The following is a 23,847-nucleotide window of genomic DNA, read 5'->3' on the forward strand; positions in this document are numbered from 1 at the left end:
CTCCTTAAAGAAAACAGGCAGTAACTTCTTAAACATTGGCCTTAGCAACATTTTTCTAGATGTGTCTCTTCAGGCAAGAGAAATAAAAGCAAAAATAAACTGTTGGAACTACATCAAAATAAAAAAGCATCTGTACAACAAGGAAACCATCCACAAAACAAAATGGCAAATTACTGAACGGGAGAAGATATCTACAAACAATATATATGAAAAGGAGTTAACATCCAAAATATACAAAGAACTAGTACAACTCAACATCAAAACCCCAAATAATGTCTTTTTTTTTTTTTTTTTTTTTTGAGAGCACCTTTGCTTGCGCATGTGGGGAGGGGTAATGTAGGGGAGGGATCTTAAGTAGGCTCCACACTGGGCTTGGTCTCCTGATCTGATGAACATGACCTGAGCTGAAATCAAGAGTAAGACTCTTCACTGATTAAATCACTCTGGTGCTCCCCCCACCCCAAAATAATCTGATTTTTAAAAAAGGGCAAAGGACCCAAACAAACAGCTTTCCAAAGCATACAGATAGCTACCAGGCACAGGGAAAGACACTCAACATCACTAATCAGGAAAATCCAAATCAAAACCATAACTATATCATCTTACCCTAATGAGAATAGTTAATACCAAAAAGTCAAGAAATAACAAGTGTTCGTTGAGGATGCAGAGAAAAGGGAACCCTCATGTACTGCTGGTGGGAATGGAAATCAGTGTATAACACTGTGGAAAATAGTATGGACTTTCCTCAAAAAATTAAAAGTAGAACTATCTATCATACATCACAGTAATTCCACTATTGAATATTTACCCAAAGGAAACAAAAGATATATGTACCCCTATGTTTACTCCAGCATTATTTATAATAGCCAAGATATGGAAGCCACCCAAGTATCCATCAGTAGATGAATGGATAAAGATGTGGTATATACAAAAAGTTGAGTATTATTTAGCCATAAAAGGAGGAGATCTTGCCATTTGCAATAACATGAATGGACTTAGAGAGTATTATGCTGAATGAAATAAGTCAGATGGGAAAGACAAATACCATATGAAGTCACTTACAGGTGGGATCTAAAAAGATAAAATGGAAAGCCAAACAAAAAAAATCAAACCAGCACAAAAATGACCCACAAACTGGTAGTGGGGGAGAGAGGGTTAGTAAACAGGTGAAAGGGAGTGGGAGGTACAGGCTTCCAGTTATGAAATGAATAAGTCACAGGGATGAAAGCAACAGCATAGGGAATACAGTCAATGGTACTATAATAGTGTGTAAGGAACGCTTGTGAACATAGCATAATATATAGGACCCTTGAATCACTATGTTGTTGTACACCTCAAACTAATGTAACACTGTGTTAACTATATGTATTTCAATAAAAAAATTTTAATATGTACTTACTTCCTTTTGTTTTTGCTTAAGTATGTCTTCTTCATACTGTTTCTGCATCTCTTCTCGTTCCCTCGCTAAGCGACGCTCCTCTTCTTGTTCTTCCTTCTTTCTTTGCTGTTCTTCCAGCTGCTTCTTCCTGCGTTTCTCTTCTACCTGAGCAGTGATGGCTTTCTAGTCATAAATCATAAATCACAAAAAGCATTGCCATAAATTTAAAAAATCCATTTTAACATTTATTTGTATTTCTAAAATAAGTTTATCAATATCAGATAATATATAATATAGTATTACATATATAAGTAAAGTTAAAGTGTCCAATTTCCAATGTATTAGTAACATATCTCATCTTTCAGATTCTATATGCTTTTTCTTTAACCCCAGAGGACTGTTAGAACTAATCCGAAAACTGAAGAAAAAAAAATCTCAGTGCTTAGCACAGTGCAGAGAATTATATATGTTCTATAATTCACTTGACTGATTAAGAGTAGCAATATTAATTAAACCAAATTCTCCATGTATCAGAGGTTTTAAAGAATTATTCAGAATCTTAAGTTCCTTTAGTGTTAAAGACTAAAATTAGGAGAGAATTTTAATCTTAGTCCTTTCTTCTCTTATCTGCTAGATTTCTCAATCAGAATTCTACTTCAATGCTCTATATAATTCCCTTAAAAGAACGAATTTTCATCCTGAACAGAACTCAGAACTAAACCAAAGAAAAAAATAAATACTAACTTAAGATTTAGTACCATTTCACATATACGACTTCTATATTAAAGACCTACTCTTCTGGAAGGCAGGTGGCTGGCTATACTATGTGATACTGTCTGGTTCTCAAAATGAATATAATCTTAATGTAAATGTAAGCTTCAGTAAGAATCAGATTCATCACAGAACTGGACAGTGCCTATGCTGTACATTTATATTGAAATTTTTATTTCCATTTATTTAGGTATCCACTGGCCATGACTATTACTTATTAAAGCAAAGAACAGTGTTTTACAATGTAATACCTGATGTTCTAACTGTTTTTGTCGTCGCCTGTCACGTTCTTCAATCTGAGCTGGATCCAGGAGAGCAGTCATAGAACGGAGAAAGCTGGCAAGATAGACATTTTAGCTATTCAAAACCCCCAAAAGGTAGATTTAACAGGATGCCAAATCATTTTTTCCAGATATATCCACTAGTCATTTCACTTTAAAGAAAAATACCAATCAATTAAGACGTATAAATATGACAGTCCTTTTCATAAAAGCACACTTTCTTAAGCATTAGTACTGAAAAATAAACTTACTTTGTTTTCTGACTATTTGCCATAGCCATATCTCTAACAGGTTTTGCTATATGCTCCTCCTCTGAAGGTTCAACCTGGCTTCCAGTCGTTGGTGTATAAACATTGCTGATATCAGACAGTTCCTGAGTGTCCGGAGAGACACAGAAGTACTCTGGTTGGTTGTGTATTGACCGAGAGGACAGTTGAGACTGAGAAGCAGGATAGTTCTTTAATGAATCAAAATGCATTGCCCATCTGTCATGTTCCTCACCCTAAACACGATAAACAAGAATTACTAAGAATTTTTCCAATTGTTCTCATGTATAAAGTCCTAAAACAACAATCAAACATGATTTTTAAAAGTTGCCACTGAACAGAGTTAGCATCATAAAAATGAATGGAACTACATTCTTTACTGATTCCATATACTTAGACACTAATGTGGAAAATATGAGAAATTCATAGAATTAGGAAATTCCTAAAAAGGTAGTTTTAAGGAGCTATGCAAAAATCACTTACTAAAATACATTCAATAAAAGGTTTACAAGAGCAAATGTGAAATGATCTGAATACTAGTCTAGTCTTATCAAATAGTTTTAGGATAGATACTTTTGGGTTTATAATTAAAGATTCTAAAATTATTTTTTCCCTTTATATCATCCACATAAATTTGTCAAGTTACCTTTGAAGATGTAATTTTTTCCTCTATTTTTCTTTGCCGATCATCTTCTATTTGCTTGTTCAAATCTTCAATCCATTTTCTCTGCTGTTCTTGTTTCACAGTACTCAAAGGGCGCTCCAGTGGTACTGTTTCCTAAACAAGTCATCAATATTATCTAAAGCACAGCTCTCTTTTTCTAACCACTTTATAAATCTTCCCAAAAATTTATACAGATTTAAATAGAAAGGCATTTAACTCTAAGAGGAATAATAATTGTAAACACAAAATTTGAATTATACAAGAATAGATGTATTCCAATTTTCAGAATATTTGTAACATACGCTAGTAAACATAGAATAACTAAATGTAAAAAAAGTAATTTCCAAATAAAAATTCTTTTTCTAAAAAAATTATAGAATTTTCAAAATTCTTGTTTATACTTTGAAAGGAGTCACTAATAATTTAAAATAGGTGAATATCATTTTACATTTGGCTTCAGAATACAACAAATACTGCCTTTGGACCAAGAGCCAGAAGGATGTCAGAAAACTAGAGGCTTTCTCTCTTGAATCATAATGTCTCTCTAGGCTATCCCTCTTTTCAATTTCTCCTGCTATAGCCCTATCACAATCTCTGATGTTTCAATAAGAAACACATATTGTGCCCAGGTTGTCTTTGGACTAAAAAACAAAAGCAATAGCATAAAAATTTGTTGTTGCTTAATTTATGAAAATTTAGTACACTCTAACATAAAAGAAAAGAATATATTCTATTCAAATTTTCCTGAAAGGCAAAAGCTAAGCAACAAACATTTCATTATATGGAATACCTGGAGGATATACCTTAAAAAGTAGTTGACAGAATACTATGACGGCAATATACCTTGTGTTACTTTGCTTTTGTTTTTAACAAAAACGATGGCAAAGCTCCTAGTTTACAAGCAATTGCTTTGATCAAAGGAAATAGTTATATAAAAGAAAAAAATCTTATTATTACATGTTTTAAAGAGATAAAAACTATCACATTTCTTTAAGCCTGAACAAACCACTTCAAAAGGAGCACTATCTTTAAGGAGGTAATTCAACAATTCTATCTCTAGAAATCTTAGAGACCACAGTGGAAAAGAAAAACAAATGGCCCTTCTGAACTCCTTAAAGCAAGATATTCTCAACGTGGCACTCATCATTTTAGAACTACCATCTGTTTTGTTTTTTGTTTTTTGTTTTTAAGATTTTATTTATTAACTTGAGAGAGAGTAGAGCATGAGAAAGAGAAAGATCACAAGGGGAGGGTGGGTAATTGGGAGAAGCACACTCTACACAGAGCAAGGAGCCGGATTCAGAACTTGATTGATCACAGGACCCTGGGATCGTGACCTGACCCAAAGGTAGACGCTTAGCTGACTGAGCCACCCAAGTGCCCTGTCATCTGTTTCTTGAGTCTGATTTAACCAGATCTGGTTTGAAGTCTTTTTTTCAGTTTGTCTTTTTAATTTGTTCATTTTTTTTTACATTCACATTTGAGTGAAATCATATGGTATTTGTCCTTCTCTGACTTATTTTGCTTTATACTCTCTAGCTCCATGTTTTTGCAAATGACAAAATTTCCTTCTTTTTTATGGCTGAGTTATATTCCATTGTATATATGCCACATCTTCTTTATTCACTCATCTGTCAACAGACACTTGGGCCTGCTTCCATAATTTGGCTATTTTAGACAATGCTGCTATGAACACAGGGATGCACCTATCCATTTGCATCCATCCATGTGTTCATATCCTTTGGGCAAATATCCAGTACTGAAATTACTAGATCATGTGGTAGTTCTATGTTTAATTTTCTGAACATACTGCTTTTCACAGTGGCTGCACCAAGTCTGCATTCCCACCAACAATGCATGACAGTTCCTTTTTCTCCACATCCTTGCCAATAATTGTTTTTGATTTTAGCCATTCTGACAGGTGTGAGGTGCTATCTCAGTTTTGGTTTGCATTTCCCTGATGTTGTGATGCTGATTATCTTTTCATAGGTCTGTTGGCCATCTCTGTCTTCTTTGAAGAAATGTCAGTTCATGTCTTCTATTCATTCTTAAACTGGATTATTTGTGTCTTTTTGTGTTCAGTTGTGTAAGTTAAATACTTTGGATACTAATCCTATCCAGGTGCAAATGACCAGGTATGTCATTTGCAACTATCTTCTCCCATTCAGTAGGTTATCTTTTAGTTTTGCTGTCTCCTTTGCTGTACAGAAGCTTTCTATTTTGATGAAGACACAACAGTGTATTTTTGCTTTTGCTTCCCTGGCTTCCCTGGCCTGAGGAGACAGATCTACAGATCTACATTTAACAATAAGAGGACTTTCAAGCTTTTTGTTTCTTTTTAAGTCAGTTTTTTTAAGATTTTTTTTTTTTTTTGAAAAAAGTAATCTCTACACCCAACGTGGGGCTTGAACTTACAACCCCAAGATCAAGAGTCACATGTTCTACGAACTGAGTCAGCCAGGGACCCTTTAAAGTTATAATTTTTACAGCAACTTCTCCCATTTCACCTAGTTTTTAGAATTGTTGGCATAAAATATTCACTAATGATTTAATCTCTACTGGCAATTATGTCATTTTCTCTTGTAATTTTATCTTCTTGATCAGTCTTTTCTGGAGATTCATTTTGTTATTTCTTCCAAAACAGGCAACCTTCAGTTTTGTATGTTATGACTGGTATCCCTATTTTCTTTTTCTTTTTTTTTTAATTTTTATTTATTTATGATAGTCACACAGAGAGAGAGAGAGAGAGAGAGAGAGAGAGAGGCAGAGACACAGGCAGAGGGAGAAGCAGGCTCCATGCACCGGGAGCCCGACGTGGGATTCGATCCCGGGTCTCTAGGATCGCGCCCTGGACCAAAGGCAGGCGCTAAACTGCTGCGTCACCCAGGGATCCCTGGTATCCCTATTTTCATGATTTATTCTGTTGTTCCTTTTTCTAACTTAAGATGGAAAAGTACACCTTGCATACTGACAGGTTTTCTTTTCTAATACACCTTCTCTTGAATTTATGTGTTTCTGGAATATATCCATTATCATTCTTTCCAAGTATTTATGATTTCTGGTTTTTTCTTTTAACTCAAGTTACTCAGGTAGTGTGATTTTTATTTCCAAATATATATATATAGTACTTTAAAAACTCATTTTGTTAGTAACTTCTAAATTACCTGCAATTAGAGATCACTTTACAATAGCTATTTAAATTTTATCTGAACCTTTATGTCCTAGTACAAATGAATTTTGTATATATCCATGTGTGCCTGAGAAAAACTGAACAAAGAACCTGATATGTTAACTGGACTAACTTGCTGTTCTTGGTATTTACATTGAAATCTCTGTTTAAATAAAGAATTTATAAATTTCTCTGCCATTTTAAGGTCCCTGGGTGGCACTGTTGGTTAAGCATCTGACTCTTGGTTTTGGATTGGATCATGATCTCAGGGTCATGAGACAAGAGTCCCACTTTGGGCTCCGCACTCAGCATGGATGGACTCTGCTGGAGATTCTCTCTCACCCCTCTCCCACTCATGCTTTCTAAAACAAACAAATAAATCCTTAAAAAAAAATTTCTCCACAGGTTTAAGAATTTCTCAATTCAGATACTGAATTGAATCTTTATTTGAATCTACCATTTTTTGCTTCATGTATTTTGTCAGGTTCATGCATGTTCAAAATTGCTATACCTTCTTGATATGCTATATCCTTATCTATATTAACAACCCTCACCATCCCTAATAATGCTTTGTCTTATTTTTAGTAGTGTAGCAATAACAATTTTATTTTGGTTAGCATTTTTTAAAAATACTATTTTCAACCTTCCTGTATTCTTATGCTTTAAGTATATTTGTATTCTAGAAGGTATTCCAACTGATTTATTCCAATCAGTTATTTTCTTAATGAGTTTTGGTTCACTTAGATTAGATTCATTATGTTTATTGATGTATTTGGCCCTATTTCTACTATCTTAATCTTACATTTCAGTTTATCCTACTTTATTTTTAACACTCTTTAAATTTTTGATATCCAAAATATCATCTTCTAATAAGCTTAATATGCTCTCATATCCTTTGATCTTGCATCCTCTGCCACCCCATCAAGGTTGGTATTAACTAGACCTTTCTTAGTTAGTAAGGGTATATTTATTATAAAGATAATAATCAACTCTACCAAGGTAAATAATCACGAATGTCTTGCAGCATCCTTTAACTTACCTTTTTGGTTAAGCACTTCATTCAAAACTATTTTCAATGTGCGCCTTTTAATAAAAATCTTCGGAGGACTTTAATGCCTGAGGGTATTATCTACTCTTATTTCAATGATAGTTTCACTAGATATTAAATTCTAAGTTTAAGACCTTTTCTATCAACTTTGAAAATAGGATTCCATAATTTCTTATACCCAGTGTTGCTGTTGAAAAATATGCCCCCTGCCAAAAAACAGTTAAGCTCATATTTGTTCTTTTATGTGCTGCTGCTTCTTTCCGTAGGCTTTTACAATTTCTTGGTCTTTCATATTCTTAAATTTCAGGTCAGCATGTGTAGTCAAGTTTTCTTTATTCTTTTTTTGGTGCTCTTTGGCCTTTTAAGTCTGAGGTCAGTTAATAAACTGATCTCAATTATTTTTTCAAATATTTTCTCTCTTCTCCAAATTTCCCTCTTGTTTGAGCAGCTTATCATCTGAATGTCAGCATTTCTATTTTCATTCTCATACTGCCTTAAAATTTTTTTTCCCTATTTGTCCTTTCCTTTTTCAAGGTATTTTCTAAATATGGCTTTCCAATTATTTACTCATTCCCTAGCTCTACCATTCCTGCTATTTCTCATATATTGTGTTTTTTACTTTATTGTATGTTTCACACCTAAATTTTCTGCTTGGTTGTCTCTGGTCCATGTTCTCATTTGTAACACTTTCCCTTCTCTTATGATTTCATTAAGCTAAATTTATTAATCTGTCCTAATATTTTTGCTTCTGTTGGACTCTGATACCCCTCTATCTACATTGTTTTTCTTTGAAATAGTTGTGTTTCTCCAGTGTTTTTGTTATTTCAGTAGTTAATTTTTTTCCTGGCATTATCAACCAAACTTGTCCAGCAATGAACAATATATTCAGTGGTAGGAATGGCAGAAAGCAGACTAGGCCTTGGGTGAAGACTCAGGCATTAACCTAAAATCACTGCCCTCAGAGCTTCTTTTTGGGGGGAAACACTACTTAGATTACAATTGTAAATCACCAGACAAGTGAATATGAACAGGAAGAGGCAGAGCAGTCTCTACCTGATTTTCCAAGTTTCTCCAAAGTAGTAAGATTTAAGCAAAGACTGGCCCGGGATTTTATTCTAGAGGACACCTAGAATAGAGATCTGATATACAGTAAATGGAGGGTGAGGCACTATTTAAGACAATGAAATTACGGGAGGGAGGGGGAAACATGTTAACAAGAACAGAATTCCAACAATTGGTTTCCTATTTTATACTCCCACAGAGATGCTTGAATTAACTTCTACCATAAACCACCTACCAATTCAACAAACCAAAAAAGTATCCCTCCCTCAGTTCTTACAGCATCTTATTAGGAGCTAATCATAAGGGGAGGTACTAGCTGTTTACAACCAAGGTGCAGTATCTTGAGATCATGGGATCTTAGTATTTTTAGGTCTGTAAAATCTTATTTGTTGTATTTTCTTCTTGGTTTTTATTTTTGGTTATGTTTTAACATTATAGCATATTTTGTAAATGCTCTGTTGACATTTAAAATTTTGATATATTTGTAGAAAATGAAATTACTGATATTTTCTTTGTCCAAATATTGATAAGACTCTGGTAAAAATGTGCCTCAATTTCTCCTATTTATTTTTGGTTTATGAATCACAAAAACATTTTTACATCTTTGTTACTGCCTCTACTTTTTTTTTTTTTTTTTTTTTTAAGGGTGCCTCTACTTTTTATCAAAAATCTATTATGGGGGAAAAATCTATTACGGGGGCACCACGATGGCTCAGTCAGGTAAGCATCCAACCCATGATTTCAGCTTAGGTCTTGATCTTGGGGTCGTGAGTTCAAGTCCATACTGGTCTCTACTCTGGGCATGGAGCCTAAATTAAACTAAGTAAGTTAAATAGCTTTCACTCCCAAGGTAATGTTTCTAAAATTACTAGAAGTTTTGCTTTCCATTTTTTTAAAATTTTGATTGGCTTATATAATCTATTTTTAGTAAAAGTAATTTTATTTCAAGTATATCTCTTTTAAGTAGCATGAATTTGGGGTTCTCATACCTCTGCTTTTAAATAAAAGACTTTTGACCTTTCAGAGTTGACTTTTGTTTTCTTACTGTATGTTTCCTGTTGTACAGGTTACATTAGTAGATACTGTTTATAATTAAACTAGTGGTTATCTTTGCTTTCTACATTTTTTAAAAAGATTTTATTTGTTTATTCATGAGACAGAGAGAGAGAGAGAGAGAGAGAGAGAGAGAGGGGCAGAGACATAGGCAGAGGGAGAAGCAGGCTCCATGCAGGGAGCCCGATGTGGGCCCGCTACTCCAGGATCATGCCCTGAGCCAAAGGCAGACATGCTTAACTGCTGAGCCACCCAGGCATCTCTGCTTTCTACATTTTTAAAAAAGATTTATTTATTTATTTATTCATGAAAGAAAGAGAGAGAGAGAGAGAGAGAGGCAGAGACATAGGCAGAGAGAGAGAGAAGCAGGCTCCATGCAGGGGGCCTGACTGACGTAGGACTCGATCCCAGGACTCCAGGATCACACCCTGGGCCAAAGGCAGGCACTTAACCACTAAGCCACCCAGGCATCCCTGCTTTCTACATTCTTAAACCATTATCTGGTTTTTCAGAATAATTAACTCTGTCTTTATAAAGAAATCATGCAACATATCAACACTCTTCACAAAAGCATAAACATAAAACCATAAAGAACAAAAGTGGAAAGTTCCCATTTGCTTCCATTACACTTCACCAGACTCAGACAAGGCTAACAATCTGCTTTCTTTTATGTATTCATATTTGTTGATGTCTTCCAGAGTTTTTTTCCTTTAAACACAGAAATGGTTACACTGTATGGTTCTGCAATTTACCTTATTGTACAAAGTCTTAGAGATTTTGTGTCAGTATATATTTCCTTTTTTTTTTTAATTATTTATTTATGATAGTCCTACAGAGAGAGAGAGAGAGAGAGAGAGAGAGAGGCAGAGACACAGGCAGAGGGAGAAGCAGGCTCCATGCACCGGGAGCCCGACGTGGGACTCGATCCCGGGTCTCCAGGATCGCGCCCTGGGCCAAAGGCAGGAGCCAAACCGCTGCGCCACCCAGGGATCCCCTATTTCCTTTTTTAAACACACAAATTCCTGTGTTTTAATTCTGATCCACTTTTCTGACCCAGAAATCATCTTTAAAAACTTAAAAAAAAAATTGGGGAAAGATCGTTGGGAGGAATATTTTATAAATTCGTATAGGTCTGAACACATCTTCATGTTCCCTTTACATGTGAACTTGTTGTTTAGGCATTAAATTCTTTGCCCCACTGTATCTATTAAACCTCTTAAACATTGTTCTATTATCTACAGAGGAGAAATCTAAGGTTAACTTGATTTTTGTTCTGTCTTCATCTTATTTGAAATGCATAAAGAAGTCTATACTTGTTCTTTAAATTTTAACACTTACTGGGAAATATCTTCAAATCAGCCTGTTTTTATTCATTTAGCTTAATTTTTTTCCTGGTCTAGGAAGTTTTTTTCTCTGATGTGTATGTTAATATTTACCTATCTGCTGTTTTATTTGAAAAAAATCTATCATTCAAGGTTGTGTCTTAAAAGCTATTTGTAATCTTCTATGTCAGACATTTCATTTCTTTTAAAAATTCTATCTATATTCGAGCCACTGGGTGGCTCAGTTGGTTAAATGTCTGACTTCAGCTCAGGTCATGATCTCATGGTTCTGGGATTGAACCCTGAGTCAGGCTCTGCGCTCCATGGGGAGTCTACTTGACCCCCTTCCTCTGCCCCTTGTCCTCCTGTGCTCTATCTTGAATAAATAAAATCTTTTAGGGGCACCTGGTGGCTTAGTGGTTGAGCATCTGCCTTCGGCTCAGGTCATGATCCCAGAATCCTGGGATCAAGTCCCACATCAGCCTCTCCCACAGAGAGCCTGCTTCTGTCTCTGCTTCTGTGTCTGTCATGAATAAATAAATAAAATCTTAAAAATAAATAAAATCTTAAAAAAAAATTTTTATCTATATTCATGGAGTGTCCCCACACTGATTTCTTCTTCCTGTGATTTCAATTTATTTCATTACCAAATCTTTTTTCTTTCCTTCTACTGTATTCTTAGTTTTCTGCTACTCTCACCTTGGACCTATTCTTGTATAAGAATTTCCTGAAACATGTCAGGTCATCAATGGAATAAGACAGGAATCAATAAAAAGGGCTCTATCAAGCAAGTGAAAAGGCAACATGAAGAATAGTACAAAATATGTGCAAATCATAGATCTGATAAGGTGTGCAGATCTAAACAATGCCTACAACTCAATAAAAACACCAACTCAATTCATAAATGGGCAAAAATCTTAGACATTTCTTCAAAGAAGATACACAGCCAATAAGCTATGAAAAAAATGTTTAACATTACTAATTATTAAAGAAAATGTAAATCAAAACTACGAAGAGCTATACCACTTCACACCTAATAGAGGTCGGCTCTTATTAAAAAAAAAAATGGTGGGGTGTGGAAAAATCAGAACCCTTGCTCACTGGTGATGGAAATGTACAACGGCATACCAACTCTGGAAAACAGCAGAGTAGTTAAACATAAAATTACCAAATGAAAATTGGTAAAAATCTGGGGTGCCTGGGTGGATGAGTCAGTTAAGCATTTGATCTTGATTTTGGCTCAGGTCATGATCTCAGGGTCTTAAGATCAAGCCTCACTTTGGGATTCCCGCTGAACATGGAGCCTGCTTAAGATTCTCCCTCCCTCTCCCTCTGCTCTGCCCCTTTCCACATAGCCTCTCCTACCACCCACTTGGGTGTGCTCTCTTTCAAAAGAAATCACAAAAAAAACAAAAACTCTCTTCTTAAAAAGAAAATTGGTAAAAATTTAACAAAGAAAATTAAATATAAAATACTATAGGATCCAACATTTCCACTTATGGGTATATACCCCAAAGAACTGAAAGCAGAGGGGCACCTGGGCGGTTCAATGGTTAAGCACCTGCCTTTGGCTCAAGTCGTGATCCCAGGGTCCTGGGGTCAAGTCCCGTATCAGGATCCCCAGAGGGAGCCTGCTTCTCCCTCCACCTATGTCTCTATCTCTCTCTGTGTGTCTCTCATGAATAAACAAAACCTTTAAAAAAAAAATTGAGAGCAGAGCCTTAAATAGATTATTTGTACCTCAATATTCATAGCATTTTTCTACAATAGACAAGAAGGGGTAACAACTCAAATGTCCATCAACATTTGGAGAATAAAATATTATAAATACAATGAAATATTTAGCCTTAAAAAGGAATGAGATTCTGAAACATGCTACAACATGGATGAATCCTGAAAACATAATGCTAAGTGAAGTATGTCAGAAACAAAAGAGTAAATATTACATGATTCCACTCAAAGGTATCTAAAATAGTCAAATTCATAGACAAATTAGAATGGGTGCCAACAGAGCAGTTTGCAAACACGAAAAAATTCTGGAGGTGGACAATGGTGATAGCTGACTGACAATGTGAATGTACTTAATCCCTCTACAATGCACATTAAAATTATTAAAATGGTAAATTGTTGTATTTTGTCACAATAAAAAAGTTTAAAACGAATAAAAATAGAACTTTTTACTGGCTAACTGCAGAACTATGATATGGTGGTAGCAATAAGAAACTTAGCAGAATGATAACCTCACTTTCTTACCCATGTTAGAGAATGCATTAGAATATACTCCCTTCATTCAAAGGCCTTCCCAAAGAGAAGTAGTGATTAAGGAAAGCCAAGTTTTCATGGAAGTGAGGTATTTCCAAAGAAGTTGAGGCTGTAAGTAAATTTCTTAGAAACACATAGTAATTCAAAATTACACAGTATGTGAGAATGTTTAGGTTGAATAAAACAGAGATGAGGGATCCCTGGGTGGCGCAGCGGTTTAGCGCCTGCCTTTGGCCCAGGGCGCAATCCTGGAGACCCGGGATCGAATCCCACATCGGGCTCCCGGTGCATGGAGCCTGCTTCTCCCTCTGCCTGTGTCTCTGCCTCTCTCTCTGTGTGACTATCATAAATTAAAAAAAAAAAAAAAAAAAAAACAGAGATGAGAATACAGGGCCATTCAACTGGAAGAGGAGGGGTAAGACTGAGAATCAAGAAAAGAAGGGAAGGAAGCTGGTGAGATGATTGAATCTAAAGAACCTCACTGTTCCAAATGGATTTGCTTTGTTATGGTACAGATAGAGTAAACCGTCACTGAAGACTTGCTAGTTGTCAGTCACTGTTCTAAGCACTTTACATGCATTACTTCATGTTTTAACAAAATTGGCCTTGGTGACTCTGGCTGAAACCAAATTTCTGCTCTTTTTAACTAAATGAAAAGGTTAACTTAATATTCAAATAGTAGGGCAGCCCGGGTGGCTCAGCGGTTTAGCATCGCCTTCAACCCAGGGCCTGATCCTGGAGACCCGGGATCGAGTCTCCCTGCATGGAGCCTGCTTCTCCCTCTGCCTGTGTCTCTCCCTCTCTCTCTCATGAATAAATAAATAAAATTTAAAAAAAATTCAAATAGTACAAATAGTTCTGGCTATGGCTTAGATTTCTGAAACCAACTGTTTGCAGATATTTAAGGGGAGTTTTTAAATTAGTTAATTTCCCCTAAATAGCATTTCTCCAATATCTTAAAACATGCATATATAAATGCATAAAAACTGTATTATTGAGAAGGAGTAGATAATCATAGCCTTTAACCACTGGTTGTCCTTATATTATTTTACTTTCTAGTCCTTCTTCCGTCCCCAACTCCCATCTCTACTGTGAAATGTAAGTAATTTTATTGGTACTTTGGATTATAAAAAAAAAATACATGTTAGCATCTAAAAATATATACAAAATGTAAAAACATCTAAAAGTCACCTCAAATGACTATTTGCATTAACAACCATAGTACGAATTACTCACAGATAATAAACGACCTAAAATACAGTGCAAATTAATCAATAATAAATGATATACTAACATTTCAACCTAAATTTCTTTTGCTAACTGAAAATACCTATTTCATAAATAGTTTTAGTTGTAATTTTCAGTAGTACCTGCATGCATCAATTTTTAAACTTTACACTTAAAGTTATCAAAGTTATCATACTGGGGTGCCTGGGTGGTTCAGCCAGTTAAGTGTCCCACTCTTGATTTTGGCTTGGGTCATGATCTCAGGGTGGTGAGATCAAGCCCTACATCAGACTCCACACTGGGTGGGAAGCTTGCTAGATTCTCTCTTCCTTTCCCTCTGCCCCTTCCCCTTTATAAAATTATCTAGAACTACAGATTTTTACCAAATGCCTTTTTATCAAGGCTATTTATTGCCTTTCAATAGTCAAAGTGTTTTTGGGAATGTGGAAAAGTACAATTCAGATTTCATTCCTTTAGTTAATGTAAAATTACAACAACTATAAAACTCTTTGATATAGGCAAGTCAACCCTATATGGAACAGAACAGCCATTAGAGCCATGCAAACAATCTAACTTGGAAGGGTTCTGTAAGAAATGCACCAGTGCTGAAAATGTCTACCTTTAGAAGCATCCCTTTAGGTTACTACATTATTTTCAGAATTCATTTGTTAAAAGGTAAATGTTCACTAGGAAGGAATAATTATTATATGTATAAAAAGAAACAACTCATAACTTCTTTAAATTTAAGGAGAATACACTCAGCAAAAATTAACTGGTAATTAATAAGAGTATTAAGATTCACTCTTTCAAGGAAAATAAGTAATATAGAGATCAAGTACAAAAGGGTTTATATATTCAAAGTAATGACACTTATGACTTACCTCTAAAATCTGACTGGCTCTACATAGTGGGTAGTCATCAGCCTGGACCACTGTTATCTGACTGGGAGACTGTGACAGAATGTTGGAAGAGCTAAGACTAGTCTACAAACAAAGAGAAAACAAAGTACTTTTTCTGTATATAATATTAAACACAGGCAAAATTTAAAGGTCACTAAAATACTACCTAACAGACACCTGGTCCGTACTTATGTTTGATAAGTAATCACTTAGGTTTTATAGAACCTTGTAGAAGATACTACAAGGTCAATGGTAGAGTTTTGCGGTCATCTAAAAAATTGCAGAACTTTTTTACAGGGGCCTAAAGGAATAGCCTCAAGCCTCTACACTCACCTACAAAGTAAGACAATTTACACAATGCAAATAAAGACTAGTTGAGGTCCTAATTAAATTTAAAATAACATTTTAAAAAATAACATGAAAAATAATTTTTAAAACGCGTTATGAACATGGCTTACCATTTTAAAAAGTAAAATTAAAATGTATATATTCCATAAATGCTTCATTTTGATACTCTTACCTTAGACTGGCCAAGAGTTTGAAATTTTTCCCACACTATTTTATCACTTTCAAATTTTTTCCAAGGATTGTTCCATTTTTCAGAAGCTTCTTTTTCTTTCTTCTTTAAAGCAACCTGTTCATCTGTAAACAATGTCCTTTTTAAAAAAATGTACAAAAACTGTAAAAAAAAAATCACGTAAACAAATCATGACCTTCTTAAAGAGCCCAGATTCCAACACAGATTTAATCAAAATTGTTTCTTAGGGAGATTAACTCACAAGACAGAAAAAAATTTTAAGAGATATAACATTTAACTGAACCAAACTTAGATATGGCACAAATGGATTAAAAATGTTTATCACAATTAGCAATAAAAATCAATTTTTTCAGAACATATTTTATATTATGCAAATTATTCTGAGGTTCTATTGTCCTATAATGTTCCTTCATTTATTACTAAGAGACTGAAAAGCTAAATCTCTGGATTCAGAGAATCCTGGAATTAATCTAACTGCAACCACTTCCTATCTATGTAATTGTGGGAAAACTGCCATTCATCTTCCTAAACTCAGTTTCTTCTTCTGTAAAGAGAATAGTGCCTATTTCATACAGGGCCTAGCACAAAATAAATATATAATAAATGTCAGCCACTATTATTCGTAACTGCTGAAAGTGAAAAAATCAAAATCTTATGTCTAAAAACTGATATAAAAACTAGGCCCCACACTGAGTGGGGGGACTTGACGGGATGGGCACTGGGTGTTACGCTATAAGTTAGCAAACTCAACTGCAATAAAAAAAAATATACCAAAAAAAAAAAAAAAAAACTAAGCCCCAAATCACCAATAGTTCTTTAAAAAGTCAGAGACATATAAATTTAAATTTCAAGAAAATTAATGAAAGCATTACTTCAACATAGAAAGATTGCTTTTTTAACATTATCAAATAAAAGTAAACTTTTCAGATAATAAAGCATAAAACTTCATTTCCAAGTAGTTCCATCCTACTTCAGAAGTTTGATTAGTTTGATAAGCAAAATCTTATTGAAAGAAAATATACAAAAAAAAAAAAAAAAAGAAAGAAAATATACAGACTGAAATTATGATATAAACACATCAAATCTCCAAACCTTAAGATACTACTATATATTTAATTTCTCCAACCTTCTGTTACCTTAACTTCCAACATCAAATCATTCCCGATTTCTTCTACTTATCTCTTTTTCTGTATCACCTGTCTCAGCAGCATTACAAACTGCCTCACAGGACTTTCTAGTTGAGTGGAGGGTGAAGCCCATCTTTATGTTTTTTGTTTTTTTTTTACAGCTATTCTTAAGTACAACTGTTACTTCACCTATTTTCCAAATTCTGATACCTAGACATAAGTCTAGTCCAAAAAGAAGCAAGAGTTTCTTAGTTACCAATATTTTAAGACCCTAACAGAAGTGATAAATTTTTCTAAGGTCTATATGCTGACAAAAGCAGTAAGCTGGTTTTTGTATGAAATATACTTACTGAGAGAATATTAATGATTCTTGATGAGAATGTTTTAAAGAATGAGCTCAATTATTTTTATTTTTACTTATTTTTTAAAGATTTTATTTATTTATTCATGAGAGAGACAGAGAGGCAGAGAGAGAAGCAGGCATGCTGTGGGAAGCTCCATGCAGGACTCGACCCCAGGACCCTAGGACCACACCCTGAGCCATCCAAACTCAATTATTTTTAAATAAAACCATCTTTAAATCCATAGAATTTCTAGAACAGAAAAAGATGAAAATGGATTCTCACTCAGGAAATGAGCAAAGTTAGGAATCTTTGAGCTCCTGAATGATACTGATGACATTAATGCTCAGTGCTCACCTCTGGTCTTCTGGTATACACCAAGAGACTACCAGACAAAAAGACACAATCTAAAGGAATGTAAAACCACACAGCTTTAAAAGAAAAAAAAAAAAAAAAAAAAACCACACAGCTTTCTTTTTTTTTTTTTTTTTATGATAGTCACACACACAGAGAGAGAGAGAGAGAGAGAGAGAGAGGCAGAGGGAGAAGCAGGCTCCATGCACCGGGAGCCTGACGTGGGATCCGATCCCGGGTCTCCAGGATCCGCGCCCTGGGCCAAAGGCAGGCGCCAAACCACTGCACCACCCAGGGATCCCTAAAGATTTTTATTTATTCATGAGAGACAGAGAGAGAGAGAGAGAGAGAGAGAGAGAGAGGGGCAACACACAGGCAGAGGGAGAAGCAGGCTCCATGCAGGGAGACTCGATCCCGGGTCTCCAGGACCACACCCGGGGCCAAAGGCAGGCTAAACCTGAGCCACCCAGGCTGCCCCCACAAAGCTTGCTATATATTACAGCAAACTACTAGATGGCAAATGTTATAAAACAAGATTTTTCAGAATATCATACTGAAAGATATATTTCAACCTCAATGTAGATTCCTTAAGGCAACCAACCTGTAATAAAAAGTATAGTAATTACCTACCAAGCTCTTTCTTCCACTGGGCTTTTTTTGCTTCCAACAAACTTCTGTCACGTTCTCTTTCGCCCAGAGTACTGAATATGTCAGCTGGTTTCCATACATTCTCTCTAGGACAATACAAAAAATAATAGAAATCTTATGTTTCTGCACAAGGTACTCCATAAATATTAATAAACTTAAATAGCTCTTAGTCTTCAGAGTATTTTACATGAAAGTCAAGGAAAAGCAAAACCATTTTCATAAGATGATTCCACAATAATAGATATGAGTTACATACATGGCAATTTTCTGCTCATACTGCTTAGATGTCTCTTGATTTTTATTTAAAGTGGATTTATTTTCATCCAGGACAGATGAAAGAGCCTCATTTTTTTGGAATACTCCCATTATGTTCTCATCTTTTGGCTGATTGGAAGTATTGTTTAAATGTAGACTGTCTTGACCTGGGAGGTAAAAATACAGGTTTCAAAATTAACACTAAAAGTGCATGTATTACAATAACTTATTTTGGCATACTGCTACATACTTTAAAAACACTGCCTTCCATATTGCCAGTTATCACCTCTCACGGCTGTCCTTCAGTGGGAATTACGACTCCCTTTCGTCAAAAGAGGAAATTGAGCCCAGAGGTTAAATGGTCCAGAGATATGGCTATTGCTATATAACCTCTTCTGTCTAATAAGAAAACAAATAAGCAACAACAAAAAAATTTCCATTCATTCTTGCTAACAATATTTTTACAAATAAAACACAAATCACAACTTAAAGAATAAATGCAAATAGATATATGAAAAACTCATTACCTTGACCTGATTTTTCTCATTTAGATGGGAAATAAATGGAAAACTTTTTTATGGACCACTGTCTCTATGTCTCCGTTATCTCTTTCAAATGTTTCATATACAGTGTCTTATGCCTGGCTCAAAAATTGTTCTAATTCTTCCTTAATGTGCTAGTTTTCCCAATGAAGAGAAAGTATACTTAATATGCATGTCATTATATGAATAGATAAAAATCTGCCTTCAACTTTGTTGATATTCTCACTCACTATACATAGTTTTTACTTTTTGCTCTCTAGGCTATAATTCTAGCATTAAACACTCAGCTCCCTCATTTTACAAAGAATAATCTAGACCAAGACAAGATAAATTCCTCCAACTTGAATACCTTGGGAGTGTATAGAAGCTACCTGGTCCCCGTATCAGTTGTGGAGCCTCTTCCTGGTGACTATTAACGTTATTTTTATTTATTTCATTACTGCCTAACAACAAATTTTTTTTTTTTTTTTTTTGCCTAACAAAATTTTAATGACATTTCTACTCATATTAATTCCTTATCCCAAAGCTAAGGAAATCAGAAGGCTTTTAAAAATATAAAACAATGCCCTGACTAATGAAAAAGAAGACACATACTTCTACTACTTCCAAGTCTGTATTTTATATTGGTTAAAAAGACAGTGCTGACAATCCTCAGCATGGATTAAGGGTCAGGAAAAGTACAATGAAGGCATCAAGAAAATAATCTTTTTTGGCAACCCAAATCAAATATTCAAGTTAAGGTTCTTTTAATTTTGACTAGGAACATTACAGTGATATTTTAGCACATTTTATATAATTATTTTTCATGTAAGTAAAGCCTCCTATATTTATTTTGTATTTTTATTTTTTTTAAGATTTTTATTTATTTACTCATGAAAGAGACAAAGAGAAGGTAGAGATAGGCAAAGGGAGAAGCAGGCTCCCCGCAGGGAGCCCAATGCAGAACTCCATCTTGGAACTCTGGGATCATGTCCCGGGCCGAAGGCAGATGCTCAACTGCTGAGCCACCCAGGCGTCCTTGCCTTCTACATTTTAAAATAAGCACAACAGCTTTTTGTATGAAGATCTTTATAGCGTTCACAGAGTTGGGTTTCTTAAGGCTATGGTACCATGGTTGTCATATTCTGATCATTAACCTTAAAATATAGCACATTGTAGCTATAAAAGTAATTTTGCATGAGAATGTTCTCTAGAATAATAATTACTTTTTACAGTGCTACATGGTAAATTAGAATTTCAGACACATAGTTATGTAAAATCCAAAGAATAAGAAATTCTAAAACACTGGTAAAATTAATATTAATTAAAACTTCAGAAAAACCTTACTTGTTTCCTCCTTTCCATTTTCAATCGCGGAAATAGACTTATTTCCTTGGTTCACAGTCATTAAAATCTGTTGTAGTTGGTCTTGTGTTAGACACACCAAACCGCTCTTCGTATTTTCAGCTGTGATGTGTTTTTTGCAATGCTTCTGCTTAGCTACTACAGAGGTATTTATGGTGTTTCTAGTCTTCTGTATAGTGGGGGTTGCAGGTGAAATCTCTTTCTGGACATAAAGACAGTCTTTATCTACATACTGCTTGCATAAATCCTTAGTGGGTGAAAAAATCATGCTACTTTTTTCACCTTTTGCCAGTGAAGTTTCTGAACCCATTCTCTTCTTTTGCAAAAGTTTTCCACTCCTGATACATGTATTTTGTGTTGATTTTAGAATGTATCCAGTCTGTTTTGTTCTTATAGGACATTTTGCAATCTTGTTCTTACTTCCCATCTGTTAAAACACCAAAAATTTATTCTTTATAACAGCCATTGAAAAATCAACACTTATCATTATATCATCGGTCATGTCAGGCCTCTAAACATTTTGCATTTTGCTGGTTAAGACATGCACGATACACTAACATTTAACCTTTGCACATCTTTACTTGAAAGCTTCAACAACTGGAAATTATCATTTTATTTAGACATAATAAAGAATTTTTATTCTAGCTGCTATAGGACATCTCCATTCTACTCCAGTTTTGAATTTCATGTCATGATTATACCACTTAGACTACCTCTTTTCTTTATAGGTATCTATAGACCTGTAACTTACTTATTTCTTGAATAACTTGTAGGTCAATATCCCTCTACCATAATTCCTATCTTAATTATTAGTGCTTTCATATCCACATAGATCATTCTTCCAATTCCTTGGCCTCTCATTTCCTTGAACTCTGCTCTTTTTTTTTTTTTTTTAAAGATTTTATCTATTTATTCATGAGAAACATAGAGAAACAGATACATAGGCTGAGGACGAAGCAGGCTCCTCGTAGGGAGTCCAATGCAGGACTCAATCCCCAGACCTGGGATCATGTCCTGAGCTGAAGGCAGATACTCAATCCCTGAGCCACCCAGGTGTCCCTTAAACTCTGCTCCTATACTTTATAGGAGTATATCTCAATTACTCATTCTCATAGTGATAGTTTATACTAATCTTGTAACTACTGCTCACTGTAATCCCTCCATAACCTCAAGTAGGGCACAATGACTACCACCTTTTTTTTTTTACCAGCTTAATTTCTTGCATATCCCAATTCTGACAATTCTTTTATTCAGCTGGAATCTATATTTATCCTACCACTTTCTTCGTGTCTTCCTTATCAATCTTAAATTCCATGATCAACCAAAACCACCACCATCTTCTATTGTCAACTGCTCTGCTCTGACATACATGCTTTGCAAATCCCCAGACTGAGAAAATCTAACTCTTCACCTACTCTGTGCCTGCGCTCAGAAGAAAAACACAAAGCCACAGCAACTAATTTCACCTTAAATACACAACCCAAAACAACAAAGAGGCCCTTCATGCTACCTGGCATTTCACAAATTCATTTACTCTTAGTCTTTTAACAATTTCAACTTTCTCCTCTTTCCCAAAACTCCAAACACTTTCCCTTTCACACTTATTCTCAGCTGAAGATCTTGATCACTATTTCACTGAAAATCTTATAGAAAAGTAATCAGAAAAAACTTCAAATTTCTATTACTAAATCTGTACCAGCACTAGTACTCATACAAATCGCTTATACTTGTTACTCATAGATATTCCCATAACCCTCTTTCTAAAGGATCTTTCTCTAGGCATTTCTTGCTTTCTCCCGAATCACCAACTATTTCTTTCCTGCTAGACCACATCTTTATCATCTTTAAAAATACATGAACACACTTTCTCATCTTCCACAATCCCATTCCAGCTAGGCTTTCACCCATATCACTCCACCAAAACTGCTCATCAAGGTCATTAATAACTTTTCACATTGCAAATTCAGTGACTGATTCTCAGATCATCTCACCAGACTTATTAGCAGCACGTGACTCAGTTGATTATTCCTCCCATTTTGAGTCACTTTCTCTACTTGATTTCCTGAGGACTCCACAATTCTGGTTCTTGCTGTTCCTCCTCAGTCTTATTGGCTCTCTTTTCCCCAGACCTCTTGAAGTTGCTTAGTCCCAGGACTTCTTAGCCTAATTTACTTCATTCACTTGCTAATTTCACTTACCCTTGTGGTTCTAAATATTATCCATATACTGATGACTCCTAACTAAACTTGTCTTCAGTCAGGATAGACCTCTCCTCTAACTTGAGGTTCCATCTGCCTATCCAAACACTTCCACTTGGATTATTACTAGCCATTTCAAACAACATGCCCAAAACCAAACTCTTGATTTCCTACATACCCCTAAATAACCTCCGCCCTTCAATTTTTCCATCTCAGCTACCCATGCCAAAAATTTTGAAATTATCAACTATTCTCTCATATGCCAACACGTCATCAAACTTTGTTTTGCTCCATCCCCAAAATATATCCTAAACCTGACCACTCCTGAACAACTCTTTTGCCACCCCTCTATTCCAAAACATTAGCTCTTGCCTGAAAAGCCTTCTGATTTTCTTGGTTCTGCCCCTGCTCTCTAGTCTCTCAACACAACAACCACAGTGAGTAACTTAATAGGTTAACTTAGATGTCACTTTATTCAAAAGCTTCTAATGGTTTCCTAGCTTGCTTAGGAGGAAAAATTGAACTTCATACAATGACCAATAAAAAAAAAAAATTAACAATCTGTGCACCCTTCATGCTTTATCACCTCATCTGATCTCATTTTCTATCTTAGCCACGAGCCATACTGGCTTCTTCACTATTCAACAAGAACCTTTAATTTTAGGCCTTAGCACTAGTCAATCCCTCTAACTGGGATTCCTCCTTCAGATTCTACATGGTTTGTGCATTTACCTCCTTCAAATCTTTCCTCCAACATTACCAACTCAGTAAGGTCTTCTCTGATCACCCCATTTAAAACTGTAGGTTTCCTGTTCTTTGTGTGTGTGTGGGGGGGGGGGGGGCGGGTTGCAAGTTTCCTGTTCCACTCTCACACTTCTACCTATCTAGCACTCACTCCCTTTTCCAGACTGCTGTTCCCCTGAAGTGACTGTGCCTCTTCCCTTTCTCTTTTCCTCTATAGCGCTTTTCATCTTGTAACATTCTATATTTATTCTGCTTATTGTATGTCAATTCAACTCCTTTCAAATGTAAACACCCTAGGGTAGAGATTTTTGTATATTTTATCTATTGCTATAACCCCAATAGAGAATAGTGAAT

At 35.2% G+C, this 23,847-nt stretch overlaps 1 protein-coding gene across 12 annotated transcripts in view; it reads right to left on the reverse strand.

The window, feature by feature from the left end:
• CCDC66 (coiled-coil domain containing 66) overlaps positions 1-23,847 on the reverse strand; it is a 59,076-nt gene that overhangs the window by 26,744 nt on the left and 8,485 nt on the right. For 7 of the 12 annotated variants that reach the window (XM_025456260.3, XM_025456252.3, XM_025456253.3 and 4 more), the window contains 9 exons: positions 20,534-20,978; positions 18,667-18,832; positions 18,393-18,496; positions 15,923-16,044; positions 15,385-15,486; positions 3,343-3,474; positions 2,682-2,932; positions 2,401-2,485; positions 1,400-1,561 (listed from right to left, as the gene is read on the reverse strand). In XM_025456260.3, the coding sequence (XP_025312045.1) occupies positions 1,400-1,561; positions 2,401-2,485; positions 2,682-2,932; positions 3,343-3,474; positions 15,385-15,486; positions 15,923-16,044; positions 18,393-18,496; positions 18,667-18,832; positions 20,534-20,978 (1,569 nt within the window). Of the gene's footprint in view, positions 1-1,399; positions 1,562-2,400; positions 2,486-2,681; positions 2,933-3,342; positions 3,475-15,384; positions 15,487-15,922; positions 16,082-18,392; positions 18,497-18,666; positions 18,833-18,915; positions 19,065-20,533; positions 20,979-23,847 lie in introns of those variants that run through there. The other 5 variants (XM_025456263.1, XM_025456262.1, XM_025456259.3 and 2 more) reach the window with 5 other exon arrangements.

The sequence above is a fragment of the Canis lupus genome, chromosome 20, assembly GCF_003254725.2.
Source record: "Canis lupus dingo isolate Sandy chromosome 20, ASM325472v2, whole genome shotgun sequence".
In the NCBI taxonomy this organism is placed as follows: Eukaryota; Metazoa; Chordata; class Mammalia; order Carnivora; family Canidae; genus Canis; species Canis lupus.